The 17,528-nt window shown below is 47.7% G+C and overlaps 8 protein-coding genes across 11 annotated transcripts; 3 read left to right on the top strand and 5 right to left on the bottom strand.

Annotated features, from left to right (window-relative positions):
• Positions 1–192: 192 nt before the first annotated feature.
• On the top strand, positions 193–1,289 carry LOC120444657 (uncharacterized protein C6orf136 homolog). Its single transcript, XM_039624497.1, has one exon. It carries the CDS (start codon positions 445–447, stop codon positions 1,204–1,206), a length of 762 nt encoding a protein of 253 aa, XP_039480431.1. The 5' UTR covers positions 193–444; the 3' UTR covers positions 1,207–1,289.
• LOC120444653 (THO complex subunit 5) lies at positions 1,216–3,533 on the bottom strand. Its single transcript, XM_039624493.1, has 6 exons — positions 3,376–3,533; positions 2,527–3,318; positions 2,360–2,472; positions 2,213–2,300; positions 1,623–2,159; positions 1,216–1,565 (listed from the first exon to the last, which is right to left on the bottom strand). Exons 1-6 carry the CDS (start codon positions 3,448–3,450, stop codon positions 1,323–1,325), a joined length of 1,848 nt encoding a protein of 615 aa, XP_039480427.1. The 5' UTR covers positions 3,451–3,533; the 3' UTR covers positions 1,216–1,322.
• Positions 3,534–3,585: 52 nt separating this feature from the next.
• Positions 3,586–5,104, top strand: LOC120444655 (cytochrome c oxidase assembly protein COX15 homolog). Its single transcript, XM_039624495.2, has 4 exons — positions 3,586–3,789; positions 3,876–3,978; positions 4,036–4,168; positions 4,227–5,104. The coding sequence occupies exons 1-4, from the start codon at positions 3,697–3,699 to the stop codon at positions 5,077–5,079; spliced, it is 1,182 nt and encodes a 393-aa protein (XP_039480429.1). The 5' UTR covers positions 3,586–3,696; the 3' UTR covers positions 5,080–5,104.
• A 44-nt stretch (positions 5,105–5,148) lies between these two features.
• Positions 5,149–8,402, bottom strand: LOC120444656 (stomatin-like protein 2, mitochondrial). The gene is made up of 7 exons (XM_039624496.1): positions 8,148–8,402; positions 7,981–8,082; positions 7,708–7,915; positions 7,445–7,644; positions 7,240–7,384; positions 7,064–7,179; positions 5,149–5,458 (listed from the first exon to the last, which is right to left on the bottom strand). Exons 1-7 carry the CDS (start codon positions 8,193–8,195, stop codon positions 5,177–5,179), a joined length of 1,101 nt encoding a protein of 366 aa, XP_039480430.1. The 5' UTR covers positions 8,196–8,402; the 3' UTR covers positions 5,149–5,176.
• LOC120444654 (fizzy-related protein homolog) lies at positions 5,511–7,046 on the bottom strand. The gene has a single exon (XM_039624494.2). The coding sequence runs from the start codon at positions 6,925–6,927 to the stop codon at positions 5,569–5,571; it is 1,359 nt and encodes a 452-aa protein (XP_039480428.1). The 5' UTR covers positions 6,928–7,046; the 3' UTR covers positions 5,511–5,568.
• A 586-nt stretch (positions 8,403–8,988) lies between the features above and the next one.
• LOC120445793 lies at positions 8,989–10,752 on the top strand. Of its 2 annotated transcripts, XM_039626400.2 has the most exons (4): positions 8,989–9,140; positions 9,247–9,292; positions 9,986–10,022; positions 10,307–10,752. In XM_039626400.2, the coding sequence occupies exons 1-4, from the start codon at positions 9,072–9,074 to the stop codon at positions 10,566–10,568; spliced, it is 414 nt and encodes a 137-aa protein (XP_039482334.1). In that variant the 5' UTR covers positions 8,989–9,071; the 3' UTR covers positions 10,569–10,752. The 2 variants fall into 2 exon arrangements, with proteins under 2 accessions (XP_039482334.1, XP_039482336.1); XM_039626402.1 differs by lacking the exons at positions 9,986–10,022; positions 10,307–10,752 and adding an exon at positions 9,432–9,882.
• A 140-nt stretch (positions 10,753–10,892) lies between these two features.
• On the bottom strand, positions 10,893–15,209 carry LOC120445792 (G protein alpha s subunit). Of its 3 annotated transcripts, none has more exons than XM_039626398.1 (9): positions 15,156–15,209; positions 12,815–13,325; positions 12,634–12,730; positions 12,445–12,565; positions 11,864–11,992; positions 11,631–11,810; positions 11,440–11,564; positions 11,173–11,255; positions 10,893–11,102 (listed from the first exon to the last, which is right to left on the bottom strand). In XM_039626398.1, the coding sequence occupies exons 2-9, from the start codon at positions 13,088–13,090 to the stop codon at positions 10,956–10,958; spliced, it is 1,158 nt and encodes a 385-aa protein (XP_039482332.1). In that variant the 5' UTR covers positions 13,091–13,325; positions 15,156–15,209; the 3' UTR covers positions 10,893–10,955. The 3 variants fall into 3 exon arrangements, with proteins under 3 accessions (XP_039482332.1, XP_039482331.1, XP_039482333.1); XM_039626397.1 differs by lacking the exon at positions 15,156–15,209 and adding an exon at positions 14,933–15,096; XM_039626399.2 differs by lacking the exon at positions 15,156–15,209 and adding an exon at positions 14,933–15,090 and having other exon boundaries at positions 11,173–11,246.
• A 442-nt stretch (positions 15,210–15,651) lies between these two features.
• LOC120445419 (probable transaldolase) lies at positions 15,652–17,412 on the bottom strand. Its single transcript, XM_039625835.2, has 3 exons — positions 17,260–17,412; positions 16,589–16,712; positions 15,652–16,521 (listed from the first exon to the last, which is right to left on the bottom strand). The coding sequence occupies exons 1-3, from the start codon at positions 17,354–17,356 to the stop codon at positions 15,747–15,749; spliced, it is 996 nt and encodes a 331-aa protein (XP_039481769.1). The 5' UTR covers positions 17,357–17,412; the 3' UTR covers positions 15,652–15,746.
• Between the last annotated feature and the right edge of the window lie 116 nt (positions 17,413–17,528).

Raw genomic sequence — 17,528 nt, 5'->3', positions numbered from 1 at the left:
AAAAGGAGTCAACATATCTCAGGTAAGGTATTACTTGCATAACCAGAAACACTACCTACCACCAATATAAGAATATTTTTTCGTTTTCATAAGAGGTTTTGTTTCAAATTTCATAACTTCCGGTAACGGAAACTAATTTACGAAACTAAGCAGGAGTGACAACCCTAGACAACGGGAGTTCCGCTAACATCTCCACTGGCACTCGAACGCGCGGCACCTGGTCACACTGCGCCCCAACGACCATATGATTTTTGCCGAGTATTTTATTTCCAAATGTTGTTACCTAAACACGAGCACGTCAAATTCCTGAGGGCCACAAACGAAAAACAGCCGAGTATCCAGGATCGGAATACTATTTGAATGGTGTGATCTGCAGACGAGCTAGATCCGTATCGAGGGAAACGCAGTTCCGGTGAAGGAAGAAGCACACAAAGTCCTTGCAAGATGTTGCGAAATTTCGGGATTTCATCAATAAGAAGGAGCAGCTGGATGGCCAACTGGTGCTCCAAGGAGCGGGCGTGGGCGTCCGCCATGCGGCTAAATGCAGCTGCGCCGGCAAAGTGTCCACAAAAGTTGTTAAGCTGCCATGCCGGCGATAACCTCCAGCAAAGTCGAAGGGTTCACGAGAGCACCAATGCGGAGAGGGTGCCTGGGAACCCCAAGGAGAACGAGAGGAAACCCGAGGACCTGGACAGGGCTTACGAGGTTCTGAGAACCACGCTGCCAAAGCTGTTTGTGGAGCCCCTGGACTACTCCATTTACAGCCCAGGTCTGATCTTCCACAACAACATTACGGGCAAGCACACGGTGGGCCTGTATCACTACGTCAAACAGATCGCCATTCTGCGGACGGTGGGCCACCTGAAGTACGCGTACGTAAAATTTGAGGTGCTCAAGATCACAAAGCACCAGGACGACTACACGGTGAGGATAAGGTGGCGAGTACGGGGCATTTCCGGCCTGAAGGTCATGTTCCAGTTCTGGAAGTACAAGATCTGGCAGCTGAAGGAGGTGCTGAAAGATCAGGAGGCGTGGTACGATGGCTACTCTGTCTGCTATCTGGGCGACGACGGGCTGATCATCAAACACGTCGTGGACAAAGTGATGCCGGACGAGAGTCGGGAGGCGGTTGAGAACCCTTCTGCGACGGCACTACCTCCCGGATCCTTGGCAGCGACCTCTTCCCAGAAGATCAACTGCCAATAAAGTCGTAGCTAGCTTTAAATGTTACTTATTTATTGTATTACTAATCGTAATAAACGGAACTGTGAGAACGTTTAGTAACCGCATTCGAACTTTGTACAACATTCAAAATTCAACCGTCACTGCTTGAACGCATAGACCGATCCCTTCTTGATATATTTGTAGGGCCGTGAACGACTCCGCTTGGCAAAGGCGCTTATGTAAGGCTTCTCCTTGTTGTACTCAATGGTGTTCTGCATGGACCCCTCGGTCTCGAGGAATATATCGAAGCTGTAGATGGTGCGGAAGAGCTGCGCATACAGGACGTGGTCGTTGGGCTCCAAGTGTTTGGGCTGCAGGGAGTTGGTCCAGAACTCCATCATCTAAAAAAATATAAGTTTAATAGCTCATTGAAGGAAAAAAGCTAGACAAGTTCAAACCTTGATGGCCGAGTTGTTTTGCGAGGTATTGCATCCGTTCCAGTGCACATTTAGAATCCATAAAGGCATCTCCAGTGGATAATTACTCGGTATCCTGATGAAGCACTCCATTTTGGCGGAGCCCCGGACGATAACAGCGCGGTAAGAGTTGTAAGTAATACCCTTTTCGGCGGACGAGGTATTCAGTACGTCTGAAATTTGCGAGTGAAACTCCTCATGTGTGATGGCCGTCCATTGGACGAGGCTGCACGACAGACCGGCTGGATAGATGTTTTCCTTTAAGCTATACAAATCAATATCCTTGTAGGTCAGACCGCGAATCTGTTGGCTTAAACGCTGCCAAGAGTTAAAGCGCCTGGCAATGCGGTCAATGATCTCCTTGTTGTTTTTGTTCAAGTTCAGCTCGTGGTTGTACAGCATCGAACTGTTGACGGTTGCAATCGAGCACATACTTTGCAGCCAGCAGAAGGGTTTTCCGAAGTCCTTGGCCTTGAGATAGCGCACACATTCTTCAGCTGTTAAGTCCGAGCTTCGAAGCTGAAAGAGCATAATTTGATTTGTTGTCCAGCGTTGGAAAACGAAGTTCTTACCTCGTGCTGAATTCCAGGAATGGGTATTTCATTGCCCAAGTCATTGGGGAACAAGTGCCGCAAAAGGTGGTGTACAAAGTTTGTATCACTGTGAAAAAAGTGACAAATTATTTATATTATTTATTTCTTGGTGTGTTCTAAGCTTACCCCTGGCTGTTGGAATTGCTAGAGTAGATAATTTGGCCCCAGACTGTGGCACACTTGATCAAGTCGAAGTAGCGGATTTGCAAAATGAGCTGATTCGATCCAGCGGCTCCAATCTTTAATGTTCAGGTTAATAAATATTTTGGAACTAGCAAATAGTGTTTTCTCACCGTCAAGCAAATGTGTAGTGGATGAGGAGCGAGTGCCTCTTCCAAGCTGTTCTCCCCAATCTTATCCTGCTCCCCAATTTCCGTTTCAGTCTGTTTGTGGTTCAATGTGGAGTACTTTTTCTCCTTAAGCAACTCCTGCATTTGGGCCTCGCTCTCATAGCCAACCACCTCGGCGGTGAAGGACTGCTCCTCGCTGACCCGCTGCAGGGATTGCAGGACAATGAACAAAACGTAGAGTGGCTTTGGCAGGTACTTGACCACGGCGCTTAACTTCCATTCCACGTCCAGGGATAGTTGCAGTGCATCGTGCAGCGGTTTTGTGGCGCTCTGCAAGGTGCGCAAGGCGGGCGCGAAGGAGACGTACCGCTGAGCGTGGCTAAGATTGTCCTGGAGCAGTTCCTGCTTGGAGCTCAGCAGGGCGCTGTACTGCTTATCGAGTTCCTTTCGCAGGCGCAGCTCGCAGTCGAGGCGATGAAGGTGCTTCTTGTGGCTTGACAACTCCTCCTCGTCGTTGGCCATGTCTGGCAGACTGCTGGAGTACTCGGCCTCCGAGAGCAGCTCCAAGCTGGTGTCCCTGCTCTTGAACTTCTGGCAGCGGACAATCTCCTTCTTCAGGTGGCTCACCTCGTACAGAAGATTCTGCAGCTGCAGCCGGCTGAGGTCCACCTTGCACTTCTCCAGGTGCAGCTTGTCCCGGCCGGCCTTGATTTTGTGCTTCACCTCCCGGTTGGCGTGCTTCAGAGCCACGAACATCAAGGTGGCCGCAGTGCGCGTCTCATCCGTAGATTGCCCCTGCTCATGGAAAAGGCGGATTAAGAGCTGTGCGAAGGGCATGGAAATCGAACTTACCTTGCTCTTCGCCTCCTTGATTCCCTCTATGGCCTTTTGCAGCTGGTCGAACTGTGTGTTTAATATTGTTTCCATTTTATTCGGCAAAATTATAAATTGGAAGCCGCAAAAATTATTTTGTTAACAAAGCTAAAATAAAGTGACCAGACTGTTCGAGCCGGTACAACTCGCCGGTACATTTCGAAATGATTTCAGTATATTTGCATTTCCTGCAGCTGCGGTCACACTCGCAAGCGGCTTTGTAAATATAGTTAAAAACCAAAGTATCTCTTTAAATATTTGCTGTAAGCTAACGTAAATCCCTGAACCTTAATTAACACAATGCTGCGAATGCTCCAGAAGAGAACCAGTCTTATAAAGCTAGTGGTGCCCGGCCCCCGACTTCATCAAACGATTGCGCAAACAGCGATAAAGGTTGCATTGCCATCATCACAGTGATTACATATAGAAATGTGTTATGTTATAGATAAAGTAATATTTTGGTACGCTCTACACTGCAGGAAATCCCAGTGATAAAGCCCATCAGCACACCGAAGAGCGACAAAACCGTCGGAAGATGGTTCCTGGGAGTCAGCGGCATGGTGTTTGTGGCCGTTGGTCTAGGTAACCAATAACTACATATTAAGTTTATAGTTCCTTACGAAAGTGAATCCTTTCCAGGCGGAGTAACCAGGCTGACAGAGTCCGGTCTGTCCATGGTAACTTGGAAACTGACGGGTGAACGCATGCCCCGAACCCAGGAGGAATGGTTGCAGGAGTTTAATCTATACCAACAATACCCAGAGTACAAGCTGTGAGTACTTTTCTAGATTCCTCCAAAGCCAGGAGCCACATGTATACTCTGCTTTCAGAAAGAACGTGAATATGACTGTGGAGGAGTTCAAGTTCATCTTCATGATGGAGTACATGCACAGGATGTGGGGACGTGCCATAGGCGGGTTCTTTCTCTTGCCCGCCGTTTACTTTTGGAAAAAGGGATACTTCTGTGCGAAGACCAAGAAGAGCGTTCTGCTGCTGGGCACTCTGATTGGCCTGCAGGGTCTGATGGGTTGGTACATGGTCAAGTCCGGGCTGGAGGACAGGTTCCAGGATCCGAACGATGTGCCACGGGTCTCCCAGTATAGATTGGCGTCCCACCTGGCAGCCGCCTTCGTCCTGTACTCGCTCTCCCTGTCGAGGGCCATGTCCCTGCTGATCCCAACCAACACATTCGTGATCCAAGCCAAGAAAGCATTTAATATCAAGGGCCTGACCCATTTGACGAAGGCAATGGTCCTGCTGACTGCCATTTCTGGAGCCTTTGTAGCCGGACTAGACGCCGGACTGGTATACAACTCGTTCCCGAAGATGGGCGATCAGTGGATTCCCGAGGACATGTGGAAGTTTGCGCCAATACAGAAGAACATCACCGAGAATCCGACGACAGTGCAGTTCAATCACCGCATCCTTGGTATTAGCACAGTAACGCTGACAACAGCCCTGTGGCTGGTGACCAGGCGGATGCAGTTGCCCAAGCGCGCCAACTGGGCCATCAACGCCGTGGTGGCCATGGCCTGGACGCAGGCCACGCTTGGAGTAACCACCTTGCTTAACTACGTGCCCGTGCCTTTGGCGACGGCCCACCAGTCCGGCTCGCTTATTCTGCTGAGTTTCGCTTTGTGGTTGTCGCACGAAGTTCGGCTGTTGAAGTATTTACCGAAGTAAATAAATAGTTGTTTGTTGAACCAAATCTAATGGCTTCGCCTTGAAAGTAAGAACGATAAGTGGGGCAAATGTAATAGCAACAACCGTTTATTCATTCCTATTCAATATTCATTTTCACACTGCTTTTATCCTCCTGCAACTCCTTGTACTCAACACTCTTTGCGTTCAAGCAGGCACCCACACCCTTTACGTTTTCCGAAGACTTGGTGGCCTGGTTAGAGGTGGAAACGTGATTGTACACCGCCAGTGCCTGGGCCACGAAGCCATTGACATCGCCAGGATTCGAGGGCAAGATCATGGTGTTATTCGTCTTGGCCAGTTTCTTGAAGGCTCCAATATACTGCTCGGCCAGCGTGAGGGAAGCAGCATTCTGTCCATCCTGAAACGCAGAAAACGAAAACAACGATTTGAAATCAAGAAAGATAAGAAACTTTAGCTGGTAATAAATATAATTCATCGGAGAACAAGGAATACGTCGCAATTTAGTCCTCATCTTATGCCTTGGAACAAACTGAGGCCAGAGTTCGTCTCCTTGGACGTTTGCTGTTTGGTGAAAACGGTCCAGAAGCGAAGCGTCTCATCTGCGCCGCCAGTCACTATGGACTCGTTGTCCGGGCTCACGGACAGATGGAGTACCCGCTGCGTGTGCCCGGACAGCCTGGCCACCTGCTTCAGCGAGGGATAGCGCCAGGCAATGACCTGTGGCTGCGCGTGTCCGTGGGTGGTCACCAACTCTCGAGAGTCCCTAGCCCAGGCCAGGTTGCTGATCTGAGCGCCGGTGTTGATGCACTGGACCAGCTTCCCGGTGAGCACGTTCCAAAAGCGCAAGCATTGATCGGCGGACCCACCGCCACTGGCCAGCAGACCGGATTTATGTGGCGACCAGCCTAGCGCCTTGACCACCGCCTTGTGCTCGTCGAAGGCGTAAATGGGCTCTGGCCAGTCGTCCGTCCAAACCAGCAGGCGGTTATCGCTGCCACCGCTGGCCAAGTAGCGATTGCTGGGCGACCACTGTAGGCCACACACCTCTAGCTTGTGTCCGCGCAAGCAGCGTGTTATGTGCGTCGGGGGATTACGGACATCCCGCTGCAAAATGGAGCGATCGCGCGATCCACTGGCCAATCGGTTGCCCCGCCAAGCTAGCGCAGTTACACGCGCCGAGTGCCCGTCCAGTCGGTTTAATTGCTTCTGTCGCTCAGCATCCCAAATGGTCACGTAGCCGGACTGGGTGCCGATGGCCACCTGACGTCCCTCACCATGCCAGCTAACTGCTGTAACCAGGTTATCCTCGTTGTTGAAGTCGCATAGTCGCGTCACCTGTCCACTGACTGCACTCCAGAGATAAACCGAGCACCCCAGGCCAACGGCCAGGGTGTTTTTGGACGACCAGTCAATAAGGTTCAGGTAGAAGTCATCTTGCAGCTCCGGCGCATCGAGTATCTTGTACGGCCGACGTGGCAGTCGGCGCACGGGTCTTTTGGAGATGCTGAGCAGCCGCTGGCTGCTCTCGCTGATGTTGGAGAATGGTGTACGCACCGACGGCGAAGAGCCTTTGGCAAATCCAAAGATGCGGTTGTTATGCCGCTCCTTAAACTCCTCTGATTGGGCATGGACCTGTGTGCTTTGCTTGCAGTTCTCCAAGGACGTGATATTCTCGTCCAGGAACTCGTTGCGCAACAGACTGGAGTACACAGAGCTCTGGCACTCACTGGAGTCTCCTGGAGCGAGGGCGAAGTTGCGGTTCCACTGATTACCAGCTCGCGTGGGAATGCAGCGTAGATCGAGGTACTCCTTCTTTCCGCCGGCTACGCCCCGAAGCAATCGTTGTTCATACTCCGGTTGAAACATCTCCGAAGTGAAATAATTGTTTGTCGTGTGACGCTTGTCAGGGTGTGCACCGATTCCAAAGGGTTTTAGGGGAAATGCCTAGCATCCTACCTAACCGGATTCGAAAGTTTGTGGAGTCTCCCGGCGAACTACTTACCAGGTGGGATAGGGATTTCGCTATGGCCAGCAGACTGCGTGCTCTGGCATCCGCCACGGCTATAATGGCAGCCGCCTCTCCGCTAGCCTTGTTGATGTGCTCCTGGCGCTCTGCCTCTGTGGAAGAAGGAACCATGAGTATTCTGTATGAGTATTCTGAGGAACACTTCCGCTAACCGGAGGCTAGAATCCTGGACTTCCGCTTGCCCTCGGCAATGTTGATTTCGGCCTCGCGAACACCCTCTGATTCCAGAATAGCGGCTCGTTTTCGCCGCTCGGCCTCCACTTGCATTTGCATCGCCTCGTGAACCCTGGTGGGCAGCTAAAAGAAGCAGATATCAGTTCATCTCTACTTTAGAGTCAACAGAAGAGTGTGACCTACTCGGATATCACGGATCTCGTATCGCAGACAGGCGATGCCCCACGCCTCGCTGGCCTTGTTGATCGAGTCCACGATGCTGACGTTGAGGGACTCCCTCTCGCGGAAGACCTTGTCCATTGACATCTTTCCCAGCTCCGATCTCATCGTCGTCTGGGCCAGTTGTGTTATTGCGAACTCCGGATCCTCCACGCCATACGACGCTTAACGTTGAGATGATATAACAGATATGGTGACGTGCCGGTGCGAATGGATTGTGGACCTACCTTTGTATGGATCAATGATGCGCAAGTAGAGCACGCCGTCAATGCTCAGGGTCACGTTGTCGGAGGTAATAGCACTCTGTTTGGGCACATCTATGGCGATTTCCTTCAGGCTCTGGACGTATTTGATTTTGTCCGCCACCGGTACCAGTATGTTGAGTCCGGGGTCCAGAATCCTATGAAACCGTCCCATGCGCTCCACCACCCAGGCCTTGAAAACGAATTGGATTGGAGTGGACTGCAGGCAACCGTGATCGATCTGTCAATGGAACCTACCTCTTGCTGGGGCACAAACATAACACACATGTTTATCGGGGTGGAGGCCTTTCCCCTCCGAGATTGCGACGGAATCCATGAGCCGGCGAGCAGGAAGTCTTGCTGCAAGTAGGAGTATTAACGGGCCGTTAGCCCATCGCAGGGATGTCGACGGATCCGGAACGTACCTGGACCAAACTGGGAACGAATCTTTTGTTCAAAAGAAATCTCGACATTTCGCAATATATGTGCCGATTTTACGAGTCGAAAAATACTAAGAAGAAAACATTATGATAGTCCGGAAACAGGGTGCCTCATGTCGCAGTGGCTTGAGAATCGATTAATTTTTTCGTTGAGGGTATCTGAAACGGGTAAATTTATGAACTCTTTTCGAATCGGAAAAGTGGATTTCGAATATGTCTCTTAATTGAAATAAAATATTGCTGTGGCAAGTGACAGTAAGTTATGAGCAACTACATAATAATTGTTTCTGAATCTGGCTAATTCTAACCCGATCTATAAAGAAGATATATCTTCGCTTTAAAAAAAACTTTAAAATATTTTATCCTCTATACATTTGGTCAGCGCCAACGAAGACCGTTTCCAGATGAATCGGATTCGCGGTTAACTCAATTAACCGGGAAACGACAAAGGCAGCAGACACAGGGACCTTTATGGTGTCGCACCAATGAAAATTAAATCTAATAATCGAACATATGTCCGGGTGCACGCATGTTTGCTGAAATCTTGACACTCTCACTCTGTTTGTGGGAGTGCTTACCATTAGTGGCTAGAAATATGGTGCAAGTGACGCATTAAGAGCATCAAGGAGACCGCAGAAGCCCACCCAACCCACGGCCATTGCCATCGCCACAGCCATCGCCATCGCCATCAAGCCACTAAGCCGTTAATAACGGGTGCGTTCCTGCGGTCTTTTAGCTGTCGTCGGTTATCTGCATCATAAATTTGCCATCACCCTGTTTAAGTCAGAGGATGTTTGCCCCGAATCGGGTATAAAACGAACCGCGGCGCGGCAAAGCGGCACAGTCGTCTTCAAATCCCAGCGAGAATCGTTCCCAAGTGCACCAGGCAAACGGTCAACGGCTGGAATAATGAATCTATACGTGCTCCTGGTGGTGGTGTCGGTGTTCCTGCACTTCATTCATGCAGCGCCCAGTGTGGTACGTACATCGAATCGGTTTTTAAAGTGTTTTCGAGAAATATCCAACGGAAAGACATGGTGCTTGTGTGTCCGGACTACAATTACTATAGCTAACTATGTTTTAGGATATTTCCAACGACGAACTGCTGGATGGAAAATATCTTTGTGAAGGTAACGAGACATGCTGAGGTTTTCAAACAAAACGTCGGATATTCATACTTGTATATACCAGAATTTTGAATTAGTTTAACCAACAGTGTAGCTTATGTACAAAGCCATTAATATCCTTATTTCTTATTATTTCGATTAGATTTTCCAGCGTTAAGAGAGTTGTGTAACGGAAACAGCGCGAGTTTGCGACAAACTGGATTTCCAAACGACGACCTTTCCACATCGCCGTTGTTTAACGACTTTTACAAGCTCTTCCAACGCAATGTAAATATTTTTCTGGCCAAAAACAAGAGCCCCGAGTCCTTGCAAGAGCGCTTCTCGAGAACAGTTTCGAAACGCGGCTTGGACAGCATTGGTGGCGGCCACTTGATAAAGCGGACGCCACTTGATAGACAGCTCCTAAGCGACTAGAAATTCCACAATCCCCCAACTTCCGCACCACTCCATTGACTTTGACAATATCGAGGACCGAGGACCGAGGACCGACATGAAACTGAAGTGTACATACATAAGCAGCATGGTCTTTTTTTAAATATGCGCATATGAATTGATGTAGCTCCTAATTGTTAATAAATTATTGCATTTGTAAAGAGTTTTACTTTCACCCTCTGTAAATACCCAAGTCTACATTACCCACTACACTATGACTTACACTAATCATTTACTAACGCAAACACATGCTGCCCCAAAAAGCTGGCTCCAAGAAGTACGATGGACCCTTCATAGTGAGGTGAGTGAGTCCAACACAGTGGTACAGTGGTAAGGTGGTACGTTCAACAGTGGCACGTGAATGACCATCGTGCGACACGCTTATCAGGTATCTGAGACTGGGCTGCTGCTATCAGGTCTTATCCGGATGTTATCGAAATGGGTGCTATATATAAAGCATATAAAGTATGTAAATATGCAGATAACAGATCCGCTTAATACGTGGCTATCCCTGCCTGCTCGCCTATTTACCATTACTCACTGAAACTAATCCCCAATCACTGAAACACATGCCCCGATCCCCAGATTGATTTCGGCCGCCAATGGACAAACGGTCGTCTGCTACGAGTGCAGCCAGTCGGACTTCAAGGCGAAGTACTCCGTGAAGCCCTGCGGAGATCGCTTCGCGCCCGGCAAGATCGGGTCGGGCCACCACCGGGACCTGGTGCCCTACCTGGTGAGGATGGACCCCCTGTACAAGGACACCTGGAGCAGTAAGCTCAAGCGCAACTTCGACGAGATCGACAAGGCCTCCGCCAGCTTCAGCATCCTCAACCAACTCGTCTAGTGATACCTGCGGCGACAGAACCTAAATGCAAATGCAAATGCAGATGCAGATGCGAATGTAAATGCCCACGGATACGGATTGTAATAGCGGAAATACTCTAAAATGCTTCATGTCAAGGGACTATAGAAAATAAAAGAAATAAAACAGGCGCATCCTGATACAGTAATTGAAATGCTGAAATAATTGAAACGAGCGTGTCTGTTATTAACATGTTTATTTATTATTCTTTAATGTTGAGTTTTGTGAAAGGTCATACCAGATCTAAATGCAGCGAATTTTTTGTTTTAATCAAGGGACTATTTAAATACAAATTACATTTGATAATTATATTTAAAACAGTAAGTCATTAATATTTTTATTTACTTGCATTACGGCGATGGGGATAACCTATAACAATTCATATTGACGAAGGTGCATCCTTTGAATAATGTCTCTGCAATCATTAAACACACGTTTAATGTTTTCTGTGTCAACGGCGCATGTGAAATGTGGATAGCAGTAGTGTTTTCCGTCTCCGCTAGCGGTAGATATACGCTATATAGGAAAGAGTTAGAGTTCAATTAGTTGGATAGTTTGGCTAAGAGGGGCAGAGATTATAACCCACCAGAAACTCGTCTCGTATGAAATATTTTGCTCGTATTACTTCTGGGTCGTCATTGGATTCCATTATTGCGTCACCTGTGTCGACAGCACATTTGAAATTAGACAAAACACATTATCCATTAAATTTCTTAAGTTAACTTGGGCATGGTTTTCATATTTTAGAAAGGATTTCTGGTCCAGATCTGATTGTTGAATGAGTTCCTCGCCGACTTACTATACAGCTGCCAAAAGATCTGGGTGCAACTATGGGTTATACTATTTTACTTACTTGGCGTTTGGTATTTGTTAAACTCGGAGAAATATTCCGACAATTTACTTTTTCCAGCCTTAATTTTCTCTGCTAACAAATCTTGCTTATTTAAAAATAGTATAATAGAAATCGTGCGAAGCCATCTGAAAAATGAGAGAAAAGCTCTTTAGTTTCAAGACCTCGAGATTGGCTCCAGTTGCAAGGTTCACCTGTTGTTCCAAATACTCTTGAACAAATCCAAAGATTCTCGAAGTCGATTTTGGGTGGGGTCCTCCCGCAAAACCATGTTATAACTTGAGCACGCAGTTACGAATATAATAGCAGTTACATCATTGAAACACTGAATCCATTTCCTACGCTCGTCTCGCTGTCCTCCGACATCAAACATGCTGCACACAAATATACATTAGTTCTAGAATACCACTGGCGTGATCACACTTACTGAAAGTTTACTTTGTCCACTTGAAATCTTGTTTCAAATATTCCAGAAGTCAAAACACGGCACCGAAGAATATCCTGCTCATTAGGGGTGTAGTTTGGATTCTTGATTGTGCTCACTCGGTCCAGGAAGCTTCAAAGCGGAGTATCAAGTGTATAAATGAGTACGAAATTGTTTTCAGTGCCTAATAGCTTCAACGAGCTTTAATACAGGTACAAATTCGGTCTAACTACAGAATTCTACTCATTCTAAAGCTCTAATACTTCTACAGACAGACAATTAGGTTTTAGTGGTAGCTCTATATCCAGATAGCCATACTGCAGCAAAGCAACAATGTTCGAAGATTACTTGATCAAGCGGTTTACTTTTTAGAATTAAGAGTTGCATACTTTCGATCCCACGATTTCGATTTCTGCACTTCCCAGAGAAACACACAGTTAAGCGTTCAGAGCAATTGGCATGCACTCCGTGGTTAATAAACAATGAAATCTGTTTGTATTGCTACAGAAACTATTTGTTTGGCTGAACACACCGACTTTGGAACTTTAGAATTTAGAATGGCAAGTGTAAGGGGCGTTACTTACTATTTCGCACAATCGATTAATTGATACTCATTCGACCTCTCATAGGTTTGAAGAACGCCCTTGTCTTTCCATAGTTCTTCTGTATGTTCATAAAATTCAGGAGGATAATTAAAGTCCGGACCTGCGAAGTGAGTAGAGGAGAGATGAGTGTTTAATATAGACATAGGCTTGTGCAGCAGAGCCACTTACTAGATGCATAATCCTGAATGTACTCCACTCTGGGTTCATTTTCCTTCTTTTCTAAAGCTACAGGTGGATTAAGTGTGCTCATGGCTCCTGTAATAGTCTGCAATGTTGGTAGTGTTAGGAATGTAATGTAAGACGAGTTTAGCCAGACGAGTTGACTGGAAATTGTTGGCGACGAACTCACCAAGATAGCGTCTCGAATATTCTTTTTAATATCATCAATTTTCTGTTTCTTCTCCGAGTCAGAAAATCCGTCGACATGCAATATTCGCATTTGCTTGACTATGGTTGATTTGCCGGACTCGCCCGCCCCCAGGAGGAGCAGCCTGTGTGTGGCCCTGTAGAGCTGTTTGTCCTTCTGCAACTGTCTAGATATTGCATCGCTCCGGCGCTTCTGGCTCTTCGAGTCCTCCGAGCTCACGTCCGACTGCTTGGAGGTGGGCGACCCAAAGCAACCCATCGCAGCCCACGGGGTCCACCAACACGTCGCTCGGTTTTCCTGGTTCGCGTCGGGCGACTCGGCACCCCTTGTGCTTTCTCCGTTCTGCTCCAGTATAGCTGAGTGCTCGGGTTCCTCGGATCTAACCACAATCCCTTGTGTGCTCGTCGGTCTCCGGTCTCCGAACTCCGATCTCCGATCTCAGTGGCACCACCGTTGGCGTTGGCTCAGCGCTTCAGTGGATCTCCGCAGCAGGCTGCATTCGGTGGTACAGTAGATGGAACAATGAGTAATGGATAACAAAGTGCGCGCACCACAACTTTCAGAACCAACTAGCTAACTTTGGAGATTCCCTAGTCTAAGCTAACTAACTGAGCTGCTCCAGCAGAAACCTATTTTGATTGCATATCCAAAGCCATCCTGCATCCAAGGGATCAGGAATCCACTTCAACGCCCCTATATCATCCGGGTGCGCGTGTGTAGCGCCCCAAATTGGGTGCCTAAGCCAAGGCGACGCTGCTGACATTGCCGCCCACGAAAGTCCCGTGAGTCACTGGGTTTCGGGTCCCAAAACCGCTGGCAAAGCATCGGAATCGGCATCGGCATCGGAATGAAAATCAAAATCAAAATCAAAAATTACTCCACGCAGCGCGCGTACATTGGCGTTGGGCGATTGGAATTCATCACATTCATATTCACATCCATATTCACATTGGCAGGCGCACATTCACAGCGACATTCACAGCCATATTCACGGGCACATTCACATTCACATCGACATCGACATCCACAACATCGGCGTAGTGTAACAGGTGAAGAAGGGGGCGGAGAGGGTGGAACTCTCGCGCATACTGGGCAGCAGGTACGCATGTATATAGAGATACCAACCCAACATAATTCCATCTGCAGTCGAGGCTCGGACGGAAGGGTCCGGATACACGGATTCGATTAGCTTTGGCTCGAATGTGTGGTTCTATGGTCTAAGGTCTACTCTGTGCACGGCAGGAGTGGGGCAGTGGAGGAGTGGAGAGTGGGCAAGCGTATATTAAAAGTATTTAATCTAGCAATTATTGCCGACCGACGGGAGTCGCAGGATGTACATTTGATGTACATATTTACTATACCCTATACACTATACATGGCATCTGCATAGGAATACAGGCGAGGGGGGTGGTGGCAGATATGTCAGATTTGGCAGATATGCAGATTTTAATGTAAATATATGTACATAAATTCATCGGAATCGGAATCGGGATCTAAGCGGGCACAGGCACAGGCACAGGCACGGGTACGGGCACTGGCACATATATATCTCACAGATATGAGTACACACCGTTGTGTATCTACTCGTATATACGTGCGTATGTATTTAGATATATACACAAGTTCTCGGTTCGCATGTGTGAATGGATGTACATAAATAAATGTATGTACATATATCAATACGTAGTGCTCCGTGCCTCCGAATCCGAATATTTGCCATTTCTTTGACACTTGGTTAGGAAAACTATATTATACCTATACCATCGCGAATCGGATCGAATCGAGTCAAATCGAGTCGAATGGAATGGAATCGCATCGCATCGCAACGCAACGCATCTGCTTGGATTGGTTTGGATTGGACTCGATGGATGGGATTGTATTTTGGATATTCATGCGCGAACGATTTTTCACTGATTTCAGGTTTAAGGACATGGGACGCAGGTCGCAGGTCGCAGGACGTCCGAAAATCGGTAGGTCGCTCGAGATCAAGGGGCTGCGGGGGCCACGGGGGCGAGTCACATCTCTGCGCGATGGCAATTACGTGTGCGAACGCGACTATTCCCTGCGTTCGACAATGGTTATTGTTTACCGTGAAATTACCGAACATTTTTATTCATGGGAGCAACTTCGGGCCAAGACTATGGGTGCACGACTCGGTTGGGACGGTTGGGAGCGACTTTTGGGGGTCTGAAAAACTGGCAATTCTATCGCACCCGACGCGCCAGCCACTGTTTTCCGGATTCCCAGTGTTCTTGGTATCTGCGTGCTCGCAATTCATCAATTTGTAGCTTAAAAATTACTTTTAATACCAGTACTAACTCACTTTTTATATATTTTTTATTTTATGTATCAACCTAGGGATGCAACGAAGTAGATACTTTTATCGATAGTCAGCTCGCCTATCGGATAGTGGGGGCGCAGATGTAGATAGATATACTACTGGGGCAAAAACATTTATGCAAAATTTTTATGCGCTATCTAAGCTCTTTAAAAAGTCACCATAAATTATAAAATATAGTATCCTAAACTATGTAGAATAGTAGATCCCAAGAACATCGGTCCGATACTTTACATGGGCAGCCTTCTCTACAGGCTTACATTCTTATTTTACACGGGCGTGTAGAAACGCAGTTTGAAGTTTTTTTGATAAGTTATCAAACGTATCTTTATCTGTGATATAATTTGCATATTTTGTTTATTTTGTTAACCTTTTAGCATTCACTGTTTGCATCCCTATCTGCAACGAGTAAACATGCAAATATATGACACATATATCTATCACAAATATTTTCCATTACTCTCAAGTGAAACTAGTCATCTGTTTTAAGTGTATTGTTTATTAAAGTATAAAATCATTGTCTTTTAAGAAACGAATGTATTCATCCTCCACCTGCTAGCGGATCCAGAGGAACATCTACTTAAGATAGGTCTTAATCAAATTCTCCAGCTTAACAGTATCCACGGCGAACTTCCTGATGCCCTCGGACAGTTTGTCGGTGGCCATGGCGTCCTCGTTGAGCAGCCAGCGGAACCGGCTCTCGTCGACGGTGATCTTCTCGATGTCCTGGAGCTTGGCGTTGCTCACGGACAGGTAGGTGACCACCGACTCGGTCTCGTTCTCCAGCTCCTTGAGCAGCGATGGGCTGATGGTGAGCAGATCGCAGCCAGCCAGGGCCTTGATTTCGCCCACGTTGCGGAAGGAGGCGCCCATGACCAGGGTCTTGTAGCCGAACTTCTTGTAGTAGTTGTAGATGTTGGTCACGGAGATGACGCCCGGATCCTTGAGGGCCTCAAACTTCTTGGTCTCCGTGTTGGCCACGTACCAGTCCAGGATGCGGCCCACAAACGGCGAGATGAGGGTCACGCCGGCTTCGGCGCAGGCCACGGCCTGTGCGAACGAGAAGAGGAGCGTCAGGTTGCAGTGCACACCGTGCTCGTTCTCCAGGATCTCGGCCGCCTTGATGCCCTCCCAGGTGGAGGCCAGCTTGATCAGGATGCGCTCCTTGTCGACGCCCAGGGATTTGTACAGGGCGATCAGCTTGAGGGCCTTCTCCACGCTCTTCTTGGTATCGAAGGACAGGCGGGCATCGATCTCGGTGGACACGCGACCGGGGACAACCTTCAGGATTTCCGTTCCGAACAGCACGCACAGGTAGTCCATGGCTTCGGCCACCTGCTCACTCACGGAGCTGGAACCGAACGTATTATATGTAGCTATGTAGCTTTGTGTGCCAAACACCCAAGTGAACCGCTTACCCCTTCTTGCCCTTGGCGTACTCCACCGCCTTTTGGACCAGCGGCTGGTACCGCTCCATGGATGAGGCGGACAAGATGAGGGAGGGATTGGTGGTGGCATCCGTGGGCTTGTAGATGTTGATGGCTGGGAGCAATAGGTAAAGTATTTGCATAAGTGCGGGGCCAAATTACATTGCGAATTCTAGAAAGACCTCGAAACCTGTTGAGCGACTTTCATTTTTCAATCGCGCGACCGAAAATATCTTCGAACTTTTCAGATGTCTGAGCAGGTTTGGCACTCCGATCCGAAACCTTATCTCCCTGACACTCTATAGTATACTTTACTATAGCGGTCACATTTCTAACACACGTAAGCACCTAAGGTCAAACTAAAGTCAGCTCGGCTTTGCTTTTCACTTTTATTTGATCTTCACTGCGGCAGATACGACAGATTCAGATATGATGGCCCATCGGTAATGTTTATCTTTTGGATAAATCCATGTATCCCATGTATCTTCGGACCGGGAATGTATGTATATATAATTGTTTATTTGTCTCCGAGATCAGATCCACAAGCATACGAGCATGCGTTTGCATTTCTAGACTTCCAGTTCTCAGACAAGCTTACGTTCGCTTTAAAATCGGACTCATCTTGCTTAAAGATATATCTTTTCCCATGGGTGCGCACTTACCTTCAAAGTCGCCGGTGTCAGCCACAATTGTGGTGATTTTCTTAAGTTCTTGTAGTACCGACATCTTTTGCTTTTTCGCCGTGCGATCACTTCCCATTTCCCAACTTCAGTGCAATAAGACCGCCATTGGAGCGGCAATTTATACCGTCCGGCTCTGGAAAAATACCAAAGAGCCCCAACTTGGGATTGGGAATCGGTATTAGGGGGATTCCTGTAAATTAAACAGACATGATGATTACTACAACAATTATGTGAATAGTTTGTTAAAA

Source organism: Drosophila santomea, chromosome 2R (genome assembly GCF_016746245.2).
Source record: "Drosophila santomea strain STO CAGO 1482 chromosome 2R, Prin_Dsan_1.1, whole genome shotgun sequence".
Taxonomy (NCBI): Eukaryota; Metazoa; Arthropoda; class Insecta; order Diptera; family Drosophilidae; genus Drosophila; species Drosophila santomea.
Note: the sequence above shows the minus strand (reverse complement) of the source record. Positions and strands in the feature narration are given on the sequence as shown.